The following is a 21657-nucleotide window of genomic DNA, read 5'->3' on the forward strand; positions in this document are numbered from 1 at the left end:
TGGAATGAATTATGCTCGTAAACCAAGGTTCCACTGTACTTGGTATCATCTGCGTAGGCATACATAGTGAATCCAATGGATTGGCCCAAAGTTAGAAGAGGGGCTAAGAAAATATTAAATAAACGAGGAGAAAGAATTGATCCTTGGGGGATTCCATAATCTAGAGCAGGAGTGTCCAACCTTTTGGCTTCGCTGGGCCGCATTGGCCGAAAAAAAATGTTTCTGGGGCCGCACAAACACGCAAACGCTGCAGCAAGACAGAGGAAGGAGCCGGCAAGACAGTAAACACTCAGGGACAGCAGAGGAAAACATTGCATCGCCCTCGACCGGGACTGCACAAAATACTTCAGTGGGCCGCATGTGGCCCTCGGGCCGCAGGTTGGACACCACTGATCTAGAGTAAAGGGATTTGAAGAGGTTTTATCTATGGTTACTTTGGAAGATCTATAAAATAGAAGGAAAACCAATCTAAGGCATTATCACATATACTTATGGTTTTTAGTCTATCTAGAAGATTATGATCTATGGTGTCAAATGCTGCAGAAAGATCTAATGATATAAAGTAGTACTGATTTCCTGTGGTCATTGTAAGAAAGGATCAATGTAAGAACATAAGAACTGCCATCTCCGGATCAGACCTTCGGTCCATCAAGTCCGGCGATCCGCACACGCGGAGGCCCTGCCAGGTGTACACCTGGCGTAATTTATAGTCCGAATGTATACCAAATAAATTGAATAAAGGTTTTAGTAGCTGGACAACGTTCACACCTCATATAATTTTTTAGTTAGCTTGGTTCTGGTTTACACTGAAAAATTGATAAGTAATACTACTGACTAGGTTCACACACATAAAAAAGTTTGAAAAATAGAGAAAAGAGTTTTTGATAAAACGTATGAATGAGAATTATTTAAATGTACACGGAGTTTTTTTATGAACCCGTGATGATGTGAATGGGTCCAGGTACTTGTGTAGTCCTGGCCCCTCACAATTGAGGTTCATTTTTCTCCGTTGTTCTTTGTCTATATTATTTTTCATATGTTGCGTTATTGAAAGTGTGTAGCCTGAGAGTTTTTGATATATGAGGTGTGAACGTTGTCCAGCTACTAAAACCTTTATTCAATTTATTTGGTATACATTCTGATTTATTTAATTGAATTCCCTGTTATATTTAGTTGTAATTTATAGTCCACCATATCCTTATATGCCTCTCTTAAGGAGATATGCATCTAGTTTGCTCTTGAAGCCTAGGACGGTTGATTCCGCAATAATCTCCTCTGGGAGGGCATTCCAGGCGTCAACCACTCTCTGAGTGAAGCAGAACTTCCTGACATTAGTCCTGAACCTGTCCCCCCTTAGCTTCATTACATGTCCTCTAGTCCGTGTCAAATTGGACAATGTAAATAATCTTCTCTGCTCTATTTTGTCGATTCCTTTTAGTATTTTGAAGGTCTCGATCATATCCCCACGCAGTCTCCTTTTCTCAAGGGAGAACAATCCTAGTGTTATAAGTCTGTCCTCGTATTCCAGTTTCTCCATACCCTTCACCAGTTTTGTTGCTCGTCTCTGCACCCTCTCCAGCAGTTTTATATCCTTCTTTAGGTAGGGAGACCAATGTTGGACGCAGTATTCCAAGTGTGGTCTGACCATTGCCCTATAAAGCGGCATTATAACTTTCTCCGATCTACTCGAGATTCCTTTCTTTATCATGCCCAACATTCTATTTGCCTTCTTTGCCGCTGCCGCGCATTGTGCCGACGGCTTCAGGGTCCTATCTATCAGTACACCCAGGTCCTTTTCTTGTGGTAAGTCTAATAAGGGAATGTTCAGTAGAGTGATTCGATCTGAATCCTGTTTGATTTGGGTGAAGTACGTTAGTTTTTTCTATAAAAACTGATATTTGGTTAAATACGATCTTTTCAATTACCTTAGCCAGAAAAGATAGGTTGGCTATTGGTTGATAATTTGTGCAGTCTGTTTTAGAAGAATTATGATCTTTGATTTTTGGGTGGATTACCGCTGCTTTCCAAATCTTAGATAACTTTCCCAGTAGTAAGCTATTTCGTACCATACTATGAATGGGCCAAAGGTTGTGAAGTACTGTTTCAGAATGATTGGGTTCAAAGATGATCCTGTTATATTAATGTTTATCAGTTGGTTAATTTATATTACTAAATTGAAGTTTTGAAGATTCTGGTGGCATATCTTGAGGATTCTGTATAGAAGAGTTAACTAATTGGCTACACAACTGTCTTATTTTATTTGTAAAGGCTAAATCTTGAGCTGAAGGATTTTCTGTTTCGTTTGTAATGGGCTTATTTTTTTACATAAGCGATTTTAGTACTGAATACAACAGGGTAGAAGTATTTTTTGCTTTGGAGATTCATTTTGAGTAATAGTTCTTTTTAGCCTGAGTTATTGATAGTTTGTAGAGGTTTGCTTTGTCTTTGTAAAGATTTAAAGGAGGTCAAAGATTTGTTTTCGCCAATGACGTTCAGCAGAACGCAATTGTTTAAGTAATTGCAGTTCGGCAGAATACCAAGGGTTTTTGTTATGTTTCCAAGAGCGTGACCTGAGTGATTGGAGCTAGTGTATCTAATAAGCTTATCAGGGAAGATTCCCAGATTCTTATCTGGTCTTCTTGGGGGAGGCTGTTGAAGTCATCTAAGCTTAAGTGAAAATTATTTGAGATGTTTGATGTGCTAATATTTTCTAGATTCCTGAAACTATAAGTTTTATTGGTCAGTTCTAGAATGTATCATTTCCAGAAAAGAGAATCTTATTAGATAATGATCAGTCTATGGTAGAAAAGTATTAGATTTCATAGAGAATAAGGAACTAAGTGCTTTTGGAATAAAAATCATGTCAAGAGTATGGCCTGCAGAATGATTTGGGCATAAGATTAAAGGTACTAAATTGAGATCTGCTGTTATTGTTAGTAGATCTGAGATCAATGGATAAATGTTTTCATCAAAATGAATGTTAAAATCGCCTAATAGGATAGGATTTTTAACCGAGATACAAAAGTAAAAAATTATCAATTGCAGGGATGTAAGAACATCTCTAGTAATAGGGGGTGGAAGATACATTAAGAAGAATCAAGATATGGTTCTGTGGCCATACTGAATTACAGGTATTCAAGATAGTTATGTTGAAGCTTTAATGAAGATTGATAGATTATAGCTATGCCTCCTCCTTTTCTACCATTACGGTTGATAGAATGAAATGATAATCCTAGTGGGAATGCTTAAGATAAATATGATTCTTTATAAGCCAAGTTTCAGTTAGACATAAGAGACTGAGGCTAAATTGCTGAATAATCTCTCTTATAAGAGGATTTTTTCAGAGTGATCTGGTGTTAATATGGGGTATAGAGGCCGATTTTTGAGCATTAGGAGGTTGGTATTCTAATGATTTGTTGGGCTCTAGGAAGTGGAATTTTTTGATCTGGATAATTGGTGGGGTATAAGCAGCAACCCCAAATAACTGGGATATTAGAATAGGAGTCTGTCATGATTTGAAACAAAATGAGAACAAGGATTGGAGTTAAAATGGTTAAAAAGAAGAGTTTTTGGATTGGTAGCATTTTAGAAAATTTAATTGCGCCCTCAGTTTGTGCATGAAGGAGTGCACTAAGGAGAACGATCTGCTCCTTATGAGCGCACGCTAAGGGGCAACCATTCAAGAAATATGTGTTTGCCAATGATATTTTAAAGAAAGTCACACCAGTGTACTGGTGGAGGTCACTTATTAAGCACTTGGATTTAGAGACTATTGAAGTAATAATTTCACTTTTAACAGCAGTAGCTTCTGCTAGAATAGTATCTTCCTAGACTCATTCATTTCAAATTGAGAAATCGTTTGGGACCCAATAAAGCAGGAAAGCTCATCAGATTATGAACAAGATGAAACATAGAAACATGATATAAAAGGCCAAATGGCCCATCCAGTCTGCCCATCTGCAGTAACCATTATCTCTTCCTCTCTTTAAGATATCCCATGTGACTATCCCAAGCTTTCTTGAAATCAGACAGTCTCTGTCTCCACCACCTCTACCGGGAGACTGTTCCATGCATCTACCACCCTTTCTGTAAAAAAAGTATTTCCTTAGATTACCCCTGAGCCTATCACTTCTTAACTTCATCCTATACACTCTCATTCCAGAGCTTCCTTTCAAATGAAACTCGACTCATGCATATTTACATCACGTAGGTATTTAAACATCTCTGCAGGCAACTGTACAAGATGCAAGTTTCAAGTTTCATTAATTTTAATATACCAACCATGGTTCATACAGTGGAGCGCAAGATGTCAGCACGCTGACAATCCAGCGTCGACAATTCAGCGCAAGACAGAAGCGCGTGGGGGAAAAAGTAATTTTTAAAGAGCTCCAATGGGGGAGAGGGGGGGGTTGGGGTGGCAACCCCCCACTTTATTGGTTAGTGTTCACGCTGCTGTTGGAGGGGGGTTCGGGGGGTTGGAAACCTCTATTATAGTGAAAACAGAACTTTTTCAGATTTTTTGGGGAAAAGTTTCGTTTTCTCTATAATGTGGGGTGTTTCACCCCCCACACTCCCCCCCCCCCCGCAATGGCAGCGCGAACACTAACCAATAAAGTGTGTGGGGGGGGTTGCCACCCCAAACCTCCAGTCGGAGCTCTTTAAAAATTATTTTTTCCCCAGTGCGCTTCTGTCTTCCGTCAAATTGTCTGCGCTGGATTGTTGGCGCGTGATTATCCCGTCACCACCAACCATAGACGTGTACCTGGACGGTTTACAATGCTAAAAATAAATTTTGTAGGGGGGGAATGTGAACATTAAATAGACAAATTACAAATACGAACATGAGCTTGAGGGGAAGTTAATAGTTACATCATTAAAAACAAATTAATTAAAGGGACGGGTGGGGGGAGGATAAAACCGCTTCTTAAAAGCGGTTCGCGTTTATTTTGCAGACTGTTGGAAAGGAAATATTTAGACGCTATGGTATGCATCTTGGAATAGTCTTTTGTGCTGTTTTCGGCTTGGCTGCTGTCTGTTTCTCTTGTGCTTTGTTCATCCAATAAAAATATATTAAAAAAAAAAAAAACACACCCCATAACGTTTTTAGTTTAGTCTTGAATTTGTGGCGCAGTTGAGGTGGCATGGCGTTCCATAAAGTTGTGAGCTACAACGGAAAAGTTAGTTTGATGGAAGGTATGGTCAGTAAATTCTGATCAGCCGATCTAAGGGTCCGGGGAGGACAAAAAGGGATGATGAGTTTATCAAGAAAAGATGGGAGACGCGAATGTTTGATTTTAAAGACCAGCATTAAAGTTTTATAGGTGATAGGTAGCCAGTGAGCTTCTCGCATAAGAGGAACAACATGATCATATTTCCCAACCTTATAGATAAGTTTGATTGCCCTGTTTTGAATGAGCTGCAGACGACGTAATTCTTTTTGAGTGATTCCATTGTATAGGGAGTTGCAGTAATCTAAATGAGAAATGACCAGTGAGTGAATGAGGGTTGTGATAGCATCAGTTTCAAGAATTGAGGTTAAAGAATGAGCCAAAGCCATAGTAGTTCGAGGCGGTTTACAACGAAGAAGGGCTGGACAATCAGCGAAAATGGTACAATGGTACAATCAGAGAAAATAGGTGGCAGAGAAAAAAAATGGAGAACAGAGAACAGCAATACAATCGGCGAAGAATGGTACAATCAGCAAGATAGGTACAATCATGGCAAAAAAAATGGTACAGGGAAGAAGGTCAAGACAATCTGCATAAAGGACATGGTGAAATAGAAGGGGCAAGGGTAGGGCATAGGGGTCTTAGGGTGTCATCAGGCCTGATAAGACTCGGCAAGCTCTCCATAATATCTTGGATTTTGCATTAGGCAGACAGCATACCTCCGGGGACATCATGTCTGGTCTGCAGATAGATGCTTCTGTACCACTCAGAATGGAATCACCAACTACCACTATGCCTCCTAGTGGTCACGGATCTAGTAATTTTGGGGATTTCAAGCTTTGGTTCTTCCTCTTCTTGGGATGCTCTTATCTCCTCCATTTCCAGGACAACATACCGGTTCTTCAGTTCAAGGGCGTCGCAGTACCAGTCTCGCAGTGTTCCGTAATCCAAGTCCAGCTGTCTTCCTTCCCTCAGCATAGCCTCTTCTTTCCCACTGCAGGAAACTGACGTCTGAAGAACCATTTTGTCAATGTACCTCTCATTCTCACGGATGCTTCTCAGTCTTGCCACCTCTTCTCAGTTCCTTTACTTCCTTCTAAGGATATTCAAGCTGAAGACAGCTTGCACATGGAATCACTACTTCTACCTGGGCAATATTTTCTGTCTGCACAGAGACAGAAGTTGTAACCTGAGTAGCAGCTTTGGTGATACGATGTTTCCCAGCCATACTGTGGTGCAGAAGTACTTACACCTGGAAGAATAAAGAAAGGGCAAAAAAAATCCTACCAAAGTAATGCTAAGTTCCTGGTTGGCTGAAGAGTCTAAAAATCAAAAAGCTCTGCCTTGGGGTGGGCAAGAGGGAATTAAATTAACACCAGAGCCTTTCATCAACAGTTATTTGTACCCTAATCCAGTGTTCTTGAACCTTTTTACACCTATGGACCGCTGGAAATAAAAGAATTATTTTGTGGACCGGCAAACTACTAAGGGGTCAATCCATGTCAAGTGGACGAATACTGAAAACAACCCATGCTCGACCCCCTTGAAATCCAACCAAATTTTACAGGGGTGTTTTCTAGGGTCTAAAATTAAACTCTGCATAATTTTTTGGATTTATTTCAATTTGGTATCTCAATTTGGTCAGGAGCTAGGGGTGGTTGAGCAAAAGCAATCGATCCACTCCCATGCCTCATGTGACCTAAAACGCCAACTTTGCTTAAGCATTGCGGCAGAAGGAAACTATCCAGGAGTCTGAAATTTTGCAGTTTGGTACAACACCTTGGGGCACATTTCTGTGCAAAGTTTTAAATCTTTTGCAAACGTGCTTCCATTTCTACAGGTCAGCAAATTAGGCAAAAAAATTCACGAATGATAATTTTTGGTATAGTTTGGCTCCATACTGCTGCTGGTAGGTAAGTCAGCTGAGGGTACAGCTTTACCAGCAGACATGTACCATGAGGTACTTCCAAGATTTGCAATATGAGCTTTTACATTCAAGTGAAGCTGAAGATATGACTATCCCAAATGGCTTTATGCATTTATGCACATTTTCAGTTTTTCAGATTCAAAAATCTCCAATGTGTAGTTTTTGGTTTTTAAAAAAAAAAATCATTTGAAAGAGCATGTTTTTTCTACAGAAGCTATCCTGTTTCATCTTGGACCCGACCTTTCTTTGGTGAGAATTAAAGCTAAGCATTAATTTTATATGCGCACGAATGTTTAATATTGAAAAGAGGTATGTTTAACACAAACCATGTTGTATGCAAATGAACAAGGTACATGAAGTTTCAGTTAAGTTCAGATTGTTACTGTTTTATGATGCACCTTCCCTCTATCCATGCATTTTCATATACCCCCTGCCACTGGTCGTGAAGATCTTAACAAGTGCATTATACATTGAGACCACATATTTATCAGTTATTGATCCATTGTCTGAAAGACATTCCCAATAGTCAGATAATACCATATAAATTTCTAAGCTTTATTAAAGACAAAAAAGAAAAGTGCAAAAACCACACTTATTTAAAGTGTGCATACAGGATCAGGAAATCACATAAATTCAACTTTTAACTCAGTTTTCTGCACACGGATTTGAAAGTCTGGTCAATGTTTACCAAAATAGCTTGTGGATAAGTGTACTGTCTGCCTGATGATGTGATCATAGGTGCATTAAAGCCTGCAACAATATGCTGTTCAGGGATCCAGCATATGTCTCTGCGGGGAGGCCAGTGAAATGATTGTACAGGACCTTGGGGATGCAAAAAATTAACCAAGTACCTGCATGTAAGTGCCCGATATATCAGGGGCAAACCAAGCTCCCGGGGAGCATGCCCCGAGCTATCCTATGAATCAGTGCAAGCGGACTAGGTAGGTGCCCTGCAAAAGGGTTGCCTCTCCACAGCTACAGCCCTCTGATCCAGAAACTGTATCTTCTCCCAGGCAGAGTTGTCCCAGAAATCCTGGGAACCTCTGAAGGACCAGGAAGCCTCAAAAGTCAGATAAAATCCACAAATAATAAAACAGATACAGAGCAGAAAAAACAAACAAACAAACAAAAAAAATAAACACACCTCTTCTCGCTTGCAGAAGGAAAAACTGAGGAGCTGAGGCTCTGACCAGTGACACAAGGAGATGAAGTTCAAATGCAAATGATACCTTCTACAATCCTCACAGGTGATGAGAAGAAACACACTGTCAAAACTACTGTTCCATTTGCACTAGAAGAGTGTATTACTAATTTGAATATCTGCTGCCAACTACATCATACATGTGAAGAGATGCTCTCTCTTGTCATATAACCACAGTATCCATTTTAATTAGTGAATACGTTTGGCTGAAAGTATTAAATATGACTTACTGGAATGACTAGAATATTCCTTTCCAGGAAAATTTTATCAGCTTCTGGGGTTGTAGGTCCATTAGCACCTTCAGCAATAATCTAAAACAAACCATCAAAAAATAAAAACACATCATATAAACCAAATTCATATTCATGCTCCAATCTGGGCTTATTTAATTTAATCAATGTAAACTGAGTCTTTAACCCTACCAATCTTACTTACAACTGAGCAGAATATATAAGTGCTAATACATCGTTCATGTTAACATGCAAAAGTCTTAGGTCTGATTCCTAGACCAGCTGAGGCAAGAAACTGAAGAGGCAGTGTTCACATGAAAAAGGAACTTTCCTTTCAAACAAACTAGGATAACATTGGGTACATGATTAGAGTAATTTTGAAGGCTCTATTAATGCAAAAAGATTATGAGAAATCACTGTCCCCTCCCCCTCCACTTCTCACCAAAATCAAATCTTCAGTTCCTTGTAGACACTGGATTAGAGCAGGAGGATTACAAGTTATTCTGCAACCATCAGATCCTAAAACTAGAAAAATCACCCTCACTGTGTCATCTAGCTATTGCATTTTGTTCCCTGAGGTACTCTCTATTCAGAGAAGCTCAGCATTCATAAATAAGTCATACGATCTACCTGAATGTAACCTGAGCAGCCTTCTGCTGAGATCTCCGCCCCCCCCCCAAAAAAAAAAAAAAAAGTATATAGTGAGAACAATATACCTTAGCTTTGACCTTGTGAGCATTGGCTTTTGTCAGCTGCTTCTCACTAGCTGCAGGGATGAGAATGTCACAATCTGCTTCCAAGATATTTCCATCATAAGGTTGAGCCTTAGGGAAGCCAACAATTGTACCATGTTGCTGGATAATAGAAGAAAAAAAAACCACACACCATTTAACCTTCTTAGTACCATCATTACAATAGCATTCCCATTATCAGCCAACAGAACTTGGGAGTAAACCATATTGGGTGTGATGGAGGAATTATGTCTTAACAGAGTTTTCTTTTCTGCACAAAATAGGTTATTACCTCTTCATACCAGCAGTTGGAGGTAAAGAAAACTGAATTCTACCAGTGACATCACTGGTATGGTGGTGGTCTCTGGAACAATCCCATATTCATCTACCCAAGCAGTAGCAGGTCCCTTTAATGCACCCATCCCCAACCATCACTACAGCTAGAATGAATCAAGCAAGCAAGCCACCACAGAGTTCTACTCGCTACCATGTACAATTTCTGCAAAAAGGTTCACTGGCTACCAGTACAATGAAGGGCCACATTTAAAGACACTGCGAATGAGTCAGAGTATTTGAAGAACAGGCTCTCTCTACACATCTTGAAGGTCGCCAAGATCCTCTGAAGGAGTGTCCCTAACCATGCCCTCTCCAAAGAGCATGATGTGATCCCCTCCTATGAGCCTTCTCTGAAGTAGCCCCCACTCTCTGGAATGCAGTCCCTTCACAGCTTCGCTTAGTGCAAGACACTCTACTTTAGGAAGTTTGACTTAGTGCAAGACGAGGCTGCTGTTACAGATTGCACTAGACCAGTGTTTCTCAACCTGCGGTACACGTACCCCAGGGGTTCGCGGGCCACCTGTTGGTGGTATGCAGGCTGGCCGCCACCTCTTCCTCTCTGCCCCACCTCTGAAGACGACCCTGCCACGCTCCATTCCCACCCCCCACCCTTGCAACAGTCATCCAACATGCTCCATTACCATCCCCCTGCCGCTGCAACAGGAATAGGCCAGGCATGTGTAGTGATTGCAAGCAGCCAGCCCACAAGCCTCCCCCCCCATGTCCATTCTGACATCAGAGAGAAGGTTCCAACCCAGCCAATCCTGGGCCGGAACCTTCTCTCCGACAACAGAACTGACATTGGGGGGAAAGGCTTGTGGGCTGGCTGTGTGCAGTTGCTGCACATGCCTGGCCCATTCCTGTTGCAGCAGAAGCGGCAGGGATGGGTGGGAATGGACCATGTCGGGTGGCTGTTGCGGCGGCGGCAGAGGGTTTTTTAATAGAGCTTGTCGGGTGGCTGTTGCGGCGGCGGCAGCAGGGGAATTTGAATAGAGCATTGTCAGGTGGCTGTTGCGGTGGCAGCAGCAGGGGGATTTGAATAGAGCATGTCAGGTGGCTGTTGCGGCGATGACAGGGGAGTTGAATGGAGCATGTCAGGGTCGGCGTTGGCAGTGGGACATGGAGAAATAATCAGCGGTGGCTTCAGTGGAGGGGGCAGGCAGGAAGAGAGGAACAAAAAGTTGGATTCATAGATGCACAGACAGAGATGTTGGTTGGGGAATGGAATGAAGTCTGGAAGAGAGGAAGCATGTAGGAGGCAGAAAGCAGGGAATAAATATTGGATGCTCATTCAGAGATGTTGGTTGGGGAATGGAATGAGGTCTGGAGAAGAGGAAGCATGTAGGAGGCAGAAAGAAGGGAATAAATATTGGATGCATAGTCAGAGATCTTGGTTGGGGAATGTTTGAGATCTGGAGGAAATGAAGCATGTAGGAAGCAGAAAGAAGGGAATAAATATTGGATGCAGTCAGAAGGAAGTGCAACCAGACTCATAAAATCACCAGACAACAAAGGTAGGAAAAATGATTTTATTTTTAATTTAGTGATCAAAATGTGCCAACTTTGAGAATTTATGTCTGCTGTCTATATTTTGCACTATATTTGTTTATTTTTCTATAGTTGTTACTGAGGTGACACTGCATATTTTAAAGTCATCTGCCTTGACCTCTTTGAAGAAACCCCGAATACTCGTAAATGACAATTAATATTTTCCTTGCATACAGTGTGCATTGTGTTTTTAAAATTTTGTGGTTACCATTATGTATTAATAAGATTATAGTGTATGTATATGAAAAATTAATGGAAGAAATTACATTACAATTAGTACTATTATTATGGGGGTGGAGTCAGGGGCGGAGTTTGGGCAGGTCTGGGGTGGAGATACTCGGTTGGTATTTGTTAGGCTTAGGGGGTACTTGGCTTGAAAAGGTTGAAATACTGTACTAGACCACTAAGTGATCCAACAATGTTTCAGAAATATTTGGCCTCTAATTAGGAATTGTGAGATTCTGCCACCAGCATTAGAGTGGCTCAAGCCCTGAAAGAAAAGAATATCATGATGAAGTGAGCCATTGCCCTCTCAGCACCTGATGACTGTGCACATGACTGATTTGGCCGCCTAGAGGAGGGGGCATCTTACTCTTGTTTGATATCTACATATACTCGGTCTTTGCTTACATTCATCTAAGCTATGATCTCTTTCTCTTTAAGAATATAAATTATTCTTTCCCTGTTTTCTTTATTTCTACTTCACTTTTTATGATTTATTGTAAGCTGCTCAGATGGTTACCCAATGAGCAGGATATCAAATTTTAAACATGGAAGTTTGATCCTCAACACTTTAGTGTGTGTTCTTTGTATCCAGGTTTCTATGTTCCTGCTATACGTCAGAACCAGATTTCCTGTTTTGATCATATGGACCTGTCTTTGTGTTTACAATATTATTGTTATCAGATACCAGATGTCCTGGTAGCTAAAAGTCTGGTCACCACCAGCACCTCAAGGCTCAAGCCCAAGAGGGAAATGGCTACTACAGCGGAACAAGGAAAGCATGATCTTCCAGCTATCAGAAGCGCTCTGTCCTATGGCAATCCTTGCTTTGACATGTTGCTCTCCAGCTTGGGGGTCTTCCCTTGTTGACAAGACTCACAAGAATGTATCGGCTTCCAAAACCTACAAATTTTTCAATATTACTCTCTCTCCACTTATATTTTCTGGAGACTCATGCATGTATTTTTAACAATTTTAAATACATAGCATACTCCTATATATGATCCTTACTATACCATGCAGTTTTAAGCTTGCACCTCCAAATTTTCAGTCATTAATAAGACTAAGATATTAAATTAATAAGATATGATATTAGGGGGAAATGAAATAAAAGAAGTTCTAGCATATGCATTAGCAAAATAAAATGCCATTTAATGTGTGATTCGCTAAACTAATTTATATATACTAAAATAGCATCCACAGTACATGAACACTTATTGTAGCTTCTACATACTAACAATGCCTGTATGCAAAGAGTATATTTGCTAACATTCAGCATATATTGTATAACTATTTACCCCTCTTCTTGCTGCAAACCTATATAACAAAAACTTAGTCTGCTTGTCCTTCATAGGCGCTGAAAAGAAAGAAGCCATTTCAAAAAAGGAAAACTCAAAAACAAAAAAGGTGCATGACTTAGGTCTGGAAAGTATTCACACTAAAAAGACTTGTAACTATCCCAGTGAAAATGAATAAAACCAGCCCTAAATCAGAAGATAAGTCATCTGAACACTGTAGTATTAGAACAGCCACATGTCAAACAGTGGTTCTTGCTGAAGCCTCAAAATACTTACTGTTGTCTTTGGACAGACTTGAAATAGCAATGGTCACCATATGCCAGAAAAACAAATTCAAGCAACCAACCATACCACCATGTACACTCACAAGCTAGTGTTTTTCCTCTACTGATTTCATATTAAAGAGATGCCAGTTCACAATTTTGTCTAGAAGATCCCCAGGAATGTATTGTTCAAATCTGGGCAACTGTTGCACTAATTGCTTAAAGTAGAACGTCATATAAAAGTTGTAGCTGAGAATACGACTCATTAACATGGTGTTTTGGTAGAGTCAATGACCAAGTTTGTCTATGGTCCAGCCCTCTCTAACAGGAGGAGCATTGGCATGTGTTCTAATGCTGCATGATTTCTTTAGGGCAGACTCAGCTGAGAGTGTGTGATGTAGCTGAAGTTTGTTAAACCCTGGACATACTTGAACTCTATAAAGGGAGTCTATCTTTCTTGGTGCCACAGGTACAAGCAGAGGCATCTCCCAATTTTTAAACATAGTATTCTTCATAAGATGGTGGAATGGAAATTTTAAGCAATCCTTCAGGATCTGTTCAAAGTCTAAGGCAGTGGTTCCCAACCCTGTCCTGGTGGACCACCAGGCCAATCGGATTTTCAGGATAGACCCTAATGAATATGCATAGAGCAGATTTGCATGCCTGTCACTTCCATTATATGCAAATCTCTCTCATGCATATTTATTAGGGCTAGCTTGAAAACCCGACTGGCCTGGTGGTCCTCCAGGACAGGGTTGGGAACCACTGGTTTAAGGCATCAAACAACTCAGCTCTCGACTCGAAAACCCGACTGGCCTGGTGGTCCTCCAGGACAGGGTTGGGAACCACTGGTTTAAGGCATCAAACAACTCAGCTCTCGACTCAAGATTCCATCTTTACTGGGAGAGCTTGCCCCATCTAACAGATTAATCTGGTAAATGACAAACTCTCTGGCAGAGACCTCCTTCTAGGTGGTAGTGGAGAAGAATATAGTGTTATACCATAGGATTCTGGGGCAGAGAGTCCTGGATCTGAAAGGTCAGAATCAAAGTAAGTCCTTTTTGCGAGACGAGGCATGCCTGGAACAGTGCTCTTAAGACTCAGAATGACATTGATGAGAAGACATATGACTGCAGTGCCTGGAAGAACTCTATCAGTGTCTCAATGCTGATCAGATGTAGAATGAGAAGTACTGTGATGCTCAGTACCGGAGTCCTTGGTAGAGCAATGTTCGAGCTGGGGTGATACCGATGGAGTAACTGGGACTGGTTGCACTTGCAGCATAAGTGCAGACTCCCTTTGAAGGAGCTCCATGATTTGCTCCTGTAAAGATTGCATCAGTACTGCAGACACCCTCGGTACAGTCAGTTCCACTGATGCTACAGTGTGTCAAGGCATTGGTGACCTCAATGATGAGGCATGCCTCTGAGAAGACACTAACTGCAGTGGAGACCTTGACCTCTTACGACGTCGTTTGGCATGCATCGACTTACTCGATGCTTGGGAAGATGCCGATGTTTTAAGTGGAAGATGAGGTATGTGAACGTTTCTTAGCATTTTTAAGAGAAGTCGATGATACCAGTGATGGTGTTGATGTCAATGCCAATATCTCCGGAGAACAATTCGGAAAACTGGGAAAACTGGGATTGTTCACCCTCGAGAAGAGAAGGCTGCGAGGGGATATGATAGAGACTTTCAAAATACTAAAAGGATTCGACAAAATAGAGCAAAAAACATTGTTATTCACATTGTCAAATGTGACACGGACAAGGGGTCATGGACTGAAACTGAGAGGCAATAGGCCCAGGACAAATATCAGAAAGTTCCGTTTCTCACAGCGAGTGGTGGACGCTTGGAATGCTCTCCCGGAAGAGGTTGTGTCTGAGACCACCATTCCAGGATTCAAGGGCAAGTTAGATGCACACCTTCTTGCAAAACACATTGAGGGATACGGGTAAACAAGGTCTTTAGCAGGGATCACCGGGATTGGCCTCCGTGTGTGCAGGTCGCCGGACTGGATGGACCTAGGGTCTGATCCGGTGAAGGCATTTCTTATGTTCTTATGTTGAAGGGCACCCGAAAAGCTTCTCCTGTTGCAGAAGCCGAGCCTTCAGAACAGAATAGTGGAGACAAAAATCGATCCAATGCTCAGGACCAAGATACTTAAGGCATCAGCTGTGTGGGTCAGTGATGGAGATGGCCCTAAAATACCAAGTACACTTTTTAAACCCGCTGGAAGGCTTGGACAATCAGTGGAAAAGTAGTTGCAGTGAGGTCAAAGGATTCGATCGTACTGGAGGGCGAATGAATTGGTGTCCAAGAAATCAATCAATCCAATCGGCCCAAGAGAAGGCTGAAAGGGGCCCAAAGGCCTCGGAAATTGAAAAAATAAAAAAACTCAATTTAAAGCTTCTCCTGTTGCAGAAGCCGAGCCTTCAGAACAGAATAGTGGAGACAAAAATCGATCCAATGCTCAGGACCAAGATACTTAAGGCATCAGCTGTGTGGGTCAGTGATGGAGATGGCCCTAAAATACCAAGTACACTTTTTAAACCCGCTGGAAGGCTTGGACAATCAGTGGAAAAGTAGTTGCAGTGAGGTCAAAGGATTCGATCGTACTGGAGGGCGAATGAATTGGTGTCCAAGAAATCAATCAATCCAATCGGCCCAAGAGAAGGCTGAAAGGGGCCCAAAGGCCTCGGAAATTGAAAAAATAAAAAAACTCAATTTAAATGAAAATTATTGAGGAGATAAAATAATGAAGAATATAAATGGGAAAAACAACACGAAGGCAAGAAAAACGCACACTTGGAGAAACTCTAAAGACAACTTCCTAGCTCCATGGAAGACTAAGAACTGATGGTCCCGCGAGCCAGCGTCGGGCAAGAAGGAACTCGTGCATGCACAGTAACAGGCAGTCTCAAGACTTCTAAAGAAGTTAACGTGACAATACACTTTTGCACTGTCTATACTGGAGCTCTGTGGATGACATCATCTATCTGTGAGAATATGCTGCCTGCTTGTCCTGGTATAAGGTACCTTCTCAACTTGATTTATAAGTTCAGGCTGAAAAGAGAGGGCACTGCCCAGAGATACAAGGAGATGGAGCTGAGAAAAATGATTAATGCCTTCTAAAATCTAAGGGGTACACAATCTATCCATAAGGAATCATATGCTATTTGCACAAAATAATAAAAAAAAAAAAAAGAGAGACCATATTCCCCTTAACTATTCTGTATTTTATGTTACTTACGAGTTTGTAATCTTCCAGCTCTTTAGGGTCAATGCCATTAGGGTTCCAGATAGTACCATCAATTTCGCCAATACCAACACACTTAGCACCAAATCTATGAAGATACCTCATCGAATGCAGGCCCACATTACCAAACCCCTGAAATAAAAACAAAATGTTCAAATATCAGAAGATGTTACTTGCCAAACATGCTATGATTTTATTGGTAGACTAGCTATAAGGATTATATGCCACTTATTTTAAACAATGGACACTGGCTTGAATAAAAGTAAACACAGATAATATGTCTTAAAATAAGTTAATCAAACAAAAGCACTGTTTTGAAATCAAGGTGCTTACTTCATATAACTCTTAATTATAACCAGAAATCAATTTCTTTCCAGCTATTTAAGCAACCTTATTTGCATTTTATCAGACCCTCAGTGGCACCACTCAGGACTCAAACATCTCATTGTCCTGAGCTTTACGTGTCAGCTCGTCACTGGGTCTTATGATATTCTTCATAGAGCTTAATTTTTATATTTATATGTTTTTTTTTAAATTTTCTTCTATTTATAAATTAATACTTAGCTTAAAATTGTGGCTAAGTCTTCTTGGCTCGAGCTGGAAAGAAATTGATTTCTGGTTATAATTAAGAGTTAAAATAAGTTAAAACATTAATTTCTAGGAAAATACACACTCTCCCCAACCCCCACAAAAACCGATTCACCCAACACCTACCTGGATGACAAAAGTCTTATCACCAAATCCAGGAGTCATTCCCAAGATACTCGTATATGAGGCTTCATTGATGAAATTTTCAATGCCATGGAAGACTCCACGACCTGTGGCAGAAATACGTCCATGGATACCACCTTGACTAATAGGTTTACCAGTCACACAGGCATGGGAATTGATATCCTGCAAAACAAATATTCTTATGTTCCTAAATAATATGAAGGGGAAGAGTACTGTGAGCATACAATTCAAAATGGGTAAATAAATTCAGAATAAAGTCTTAAACACCAAACCAAGACACATTCGCACACCATTTCAAGATTGCATTTTTTAACCATTCATTATGTTAATTTTCAGAGGTACTTGTCAGAAATTTTATTTATATCCTTTTACAATTTATCATCAAGCATTACAGTCTTTAAAAAGATCAGAATATCCAAAAAGGAAAAAAATGTAACATATAAAGTATATACTGGAAATACAATCAACTATTTAGTCCACAAAATTTGTAATCAAGAAAGAAAATAAATTTCAATTAACTGAACAAAATTATTCAAAACCAGAGTAACGGCAATGGATAGCCACCCTACAGTCGATAGACAGGTCCATCAATGGACTAAGAAACCAACCCTTCTTTTGGCCCTAAAATATCTAATAACTGTTTGGGTTCAAAGAAAAGGAAATTTTTATTTCGATAACAAATGAAACATTTGGCTGGAAATTTAAGCAAAAAGTATCTCTAAGGGCCAGGGCTCTTGGCTGCAAGGCCAAGAACTCCTTTCTATACCTCTGGGTTTTCAGAGCTAGATCTGGAAAATTCTAACATTTGAGCCCAAAAATTTGTCATTTTTGTGACGGAAATATAGATGTAAAATAATAATAATAATAATTTATTTCTTATATACCGCTATACCGTGAAGTTCGAAGCGGTTTACAATAAAGATACATTTGACAGTACATGGGATAGAAACGGTTTACAATAAAGATACATTTAGTCAGTACATGGGATGCAAGTGGTTTACATTAAAGATTCATTTTGATGAGCATAAAACAGTACTAGTAGCAAACATATTCTCTATCACTTTCCAAGGCTAGAGTCAATAAAAGAGTGGTTCTATCCGTAACCATCTCAAGAGAACTTTCTAGAAATAAAGACAGATCAACATTATCTTTAGATTTTTCTTTAGGTGTAGACTCACCTTGAGGTATCCTAAAATTCAAGTAATAAGCCCTAACAATTGGAGGTAAATTTTCCAATGGGATGGCTCGGACTTCTCGAAACTATTTTCTCGCCATCTCCACTAGAGAGATGACAGGACATTTAGGAAAGTTCAAAAATCTTAAGTTTCCTGAGAGAATTTTCAAAATTTTCCAACTTGCAGGAAATAAATGATCTTTCCTTAACCATTTCCAATTGGATAGCCTTTACTTCTTTCAAACTTTCTTCTTGTTTCTCCAATTTCTCACTTAAAATAGTTAGTTGCACTCCTTATTGCTCAATCTTGGAATAGATGGTCCCAAAGTCAGTTTTGATAGTTGAAAGACTCAATTTAAGGTTGGCGTCCATGATAGATATGGCCTGCCAAAGTGCTTCCATATCAATTTTCTAAGGTCATTTCAGCTCCCCAAAAGTGATGTTATTCCCTCCAGAAGCTCCTCTCACCTCTCCTTCAATGGTGTCAAGGGTTAGCTGGCCAACATCTCCAAACCGTCCTGCCGAAGCTCCAGTGCTGGCATCCCTCCTCTGCTGGAGTCCATTCCTCCCAAACCGAGCTGCTGAACTCCTGCACCAAAACACTTCCGGGTTGGGAGGGAATCGACCTCTGCTCTGGGCTCAGGAATGCCCGGGCAGCTTCTGTGCTGAGTTCGCCGGAAAACTCCAGGTTCACCCCCGAAGTAGAGGCTCTCCTCAGCTGGGCAGGTAAAAGTGCTCAGTAGCATCGGCTGAATCATGCACTGCGGGGTCCCAGACGCTGGAGGGTTGGGGCGGATGGTTCCCTTTCTCTTCCCCATTCGGGTTGGAGTTGCGCTTCAGCGGTAAGTTAGAGTATAAGAAAAAAAAAAAAAACCCTTTCAGGACTCGCTGCAACCCGTTCAGATGTCCGTTCTCGATGCCATCTTGATTCTGGCCTCATCAGAAATTTTTTTTAAGTCTTAAAATATCAGAATTAAAAAAAAAAAAATTAATATTTGAAAAGAGAGAAGAATAATGGAAACGAAGAAAACCTTTGTTGCATTGGTTAGAAAAATTTTGATGAGCATAAAACAGTACTAGTAGCAGTATAGGACTCTCCTCAAACTCCATGCTAAAGGAGAAGACGTGCTGCTGGGATTCCTGGACCTCTCAGTGGCTTTTGACCTAGTCCAACAGACACTGCTAAAAGCGAGATGTGAAGAATTAGGCCTCAAAGGAAAAGTCATGGCATGGATTGAATCCTTTCTATCCAAAAGACTAATGAGAGTAGAATGGCAGGGGACTACAAGCAATTGGAAGGAAGCAGACATAGGAGTACCACAGGGATCAGCCATGTCACCTATACTGTTCAACATCTTCCTCCAACCACTGGAGAAATGAATCAGAAAACAAGGATAGGAAGACTATTAAAATAGTGTGTGATTTTTGTGATAAGGGGACAGACTTAAAGATCTCAATCTGTATACTTTGGAGGAAAGGCGGGAGAGGGAGATATGATACAGTCGTTTAAATATCTACATAATGTAAATGCGCATGAGTCGAGTCTCTTTCATTTGAAAGGAAACTCTGCAATGAGAGGGCATAGGATGAAGTTAAGAGGTGATAGGCTCCGGAGTAATCTGCGGAAATACTTTTTTTAATAGAAAGGGTATTAGATGCATGGAACAGTCTCCCGGAAGAGGTGGTGGAAACAGAGACTGTGTCTGAATTAAAGAAGGCCTGGGTTAGGCACGTGGGAGAGAAAGAGATAATGGTTACTGTGGATGGGCAGACTAGATGGGCCATTTGGCCTTTATCTGCCGCCATGTTTCTAGTTTCTATATTTAAAAAACAGGACAGGAACAGTGGCAGGAAGGCTAGGTCCTATCACTCTCTGATGAGTTGAAGCTGCACTAGAAAATGTATAAAAGGGACCCCTAACCCTTGTGGCACAGGTACTAACTTAGCAGGATCCACAGAAGTGGTAAAATCTGTACGTTGCCAAGGACCTAATTCTAATTTACATTAAACAAGTACTACAGCAGCTTCACTAGCAACATAGTGAACAGAGGCTGGCAAAAGTCCACAGTCTCTGTATACAGAACAATCACAGGCAAAGCATGATACAGACTGAGGCAGGGAGCTCAGTCCTGCCACCCAGTGAGGAGACAGCACAACTTAAGTATTTGATAGTGGCTCAGGAAGGTCCTAAAAGGAGAATGGAAAGGAAATAGAACATGGAGTAGTGTGGAAGGGAAAAATAAAGGTTAATCACAAACACACAAAAATGGATGCCATAGACTATTGACAATTGTTTGAGGAGGCTGAGTGGAGATGAGGTATAGTGGGGCTAAGTACAGAATGGAGTGACAGGGCACAAGTTAAAATGCTTAGAGTGAGGAGGTAACTGCCTCAGCTGTAAAAAGGACAGTGGGGCATTTCTGTATATACCAGGGAAGAACCCCTTTCTCAGTGTCTCTGGTGCAGATGTACCAGCTGTCTCCTCCTAATACTTCTGTTGCTGATGGCAATAAGCACACTGAATATACTTCAAGAATTATATGCCAAAGAAATTAAAATATACAAAACATTAAGCTGACCAATGTTTTCAGTATTCTAGAAATATATGCAGATACTTTAAAACACTTGGCTCTCAGTCAGTCCTTGCTTACTAGTTAAGCATCTTCCTGCATGACATTTGAATAGTGGTGGTCAGTACAAGAAAGAAGATTCGCAGAGGTAAGAACCTAATCTTTCATTCTTGTACAATCCCACTTTATTCCAGGGACTGATGAACTTGCTGCCAACACTGAAGCACCGAAAGTGGCAACCTGCTTGGCTGCCATACCAATCCTGTAAAATCTGGAGAAGATGTGCAGAGAGAACCACAGAGTAGCCCCACAAATCTCATCTGAAGGCACTGCCAATGACTCTGCCCAAGAGAAGGAAACCCCCCTGATAGAATGAACCCGCACCCCAAGGGGGGGACATCTCTCCTGCTGCTATATAAGCTGCAGAAACGGTCACTCAAATCTATCTCAAAATGGTAGCCCCAAAGGTAGGCTAGCCCTTGCAGGTAGGACCCACCAGGTAAACAGGTGGTCCGAGACCTGAAACTCGTTGGTTACCTCCAAATACTACTTCAAAAGCTGCACTCATCCAGGAACCACAGTACTCGGTCCCAGGCCTGAACCGGCAGGAATGCCGCAAGGCAAACTGCCCAATTCATATATAAAACAGAAACTGCTTTCAAAAGAAGGAAGGAACCATATGCAAGAACACCCCAGAATCCACAATAAGGATCCCAACAAGAAAGAGCTGAAAGCTCCAAACTGTCCAAGCTGACATTAAAGTCAAAAGAAAAACTGTCTTGAGAGAGAGATCCATCACGGATGCCTGCTCCAGAGGCTCACAAAGCTGGTGAGCTAACGAGCGGAGACCAGATGCAGATTGCATGCAGACAAGGGAGGTGCAAAGGAGGCCTCAGATGGACCATGTCCCATAGAAAATGGATTACATCCAGAGAATCGCCAAAGATCTTCTCAAGGCAATAGGGACCAGGCAAGGGAGATCTGCAATCTGAAACTTT

At 41.0% G+C, this 21657-nt stretch overlaps 1 protein-coding gene across 1 annotated transcript in view; it reads right to left on the bottom strand.

Moving 5' to 3' along the window:
* GLUD1 (glutamate dehydrogenase 1) overlaps nucleotides 1-21657 on the bottom strand; it is a 154307-nt gene that overhangs the window by 35270 nt on the left and 97380 nt on the right. The window contains exons 6-9 of the mRNA XM_033941121.1: nucleotides 16898-17077; nucleotides 16178-16315; nucleotides 9243-9380; nucleotides 8527-8607 (exon numbers count right to left, since the gene is read on the bottom strand). Coding sequence (XP_033797012.1) covers nucleotides 8527-8607; nucleotides 9243-9380; nucleotides 16178-16315; nucleotides 16898-17077 — 537 coding nt within the window. The remainder of the gene's footprint in view (nucleotides 1-8526; nucleotides 8608-9242; nucleotides 9381-16177; nucleotides 16316-16897; nucleotides 17078-21657) is intronic.

The sequence above is a fragment of the Geotrypetes seraphini genome, chromosome 4 (assembly GCF_902459505.1).
Source record: "Geotrypetes seraphini chromosome 4, aGeoSer1.1, whole genome shotgun sequence".
Classification (NCBI taxonomy): Eukaryota; Metazoa; Chordata; class Amphibia; order Gymnophiona; family Dermophiidae; genus Geotrypetes; species Geotrypetes seraphini.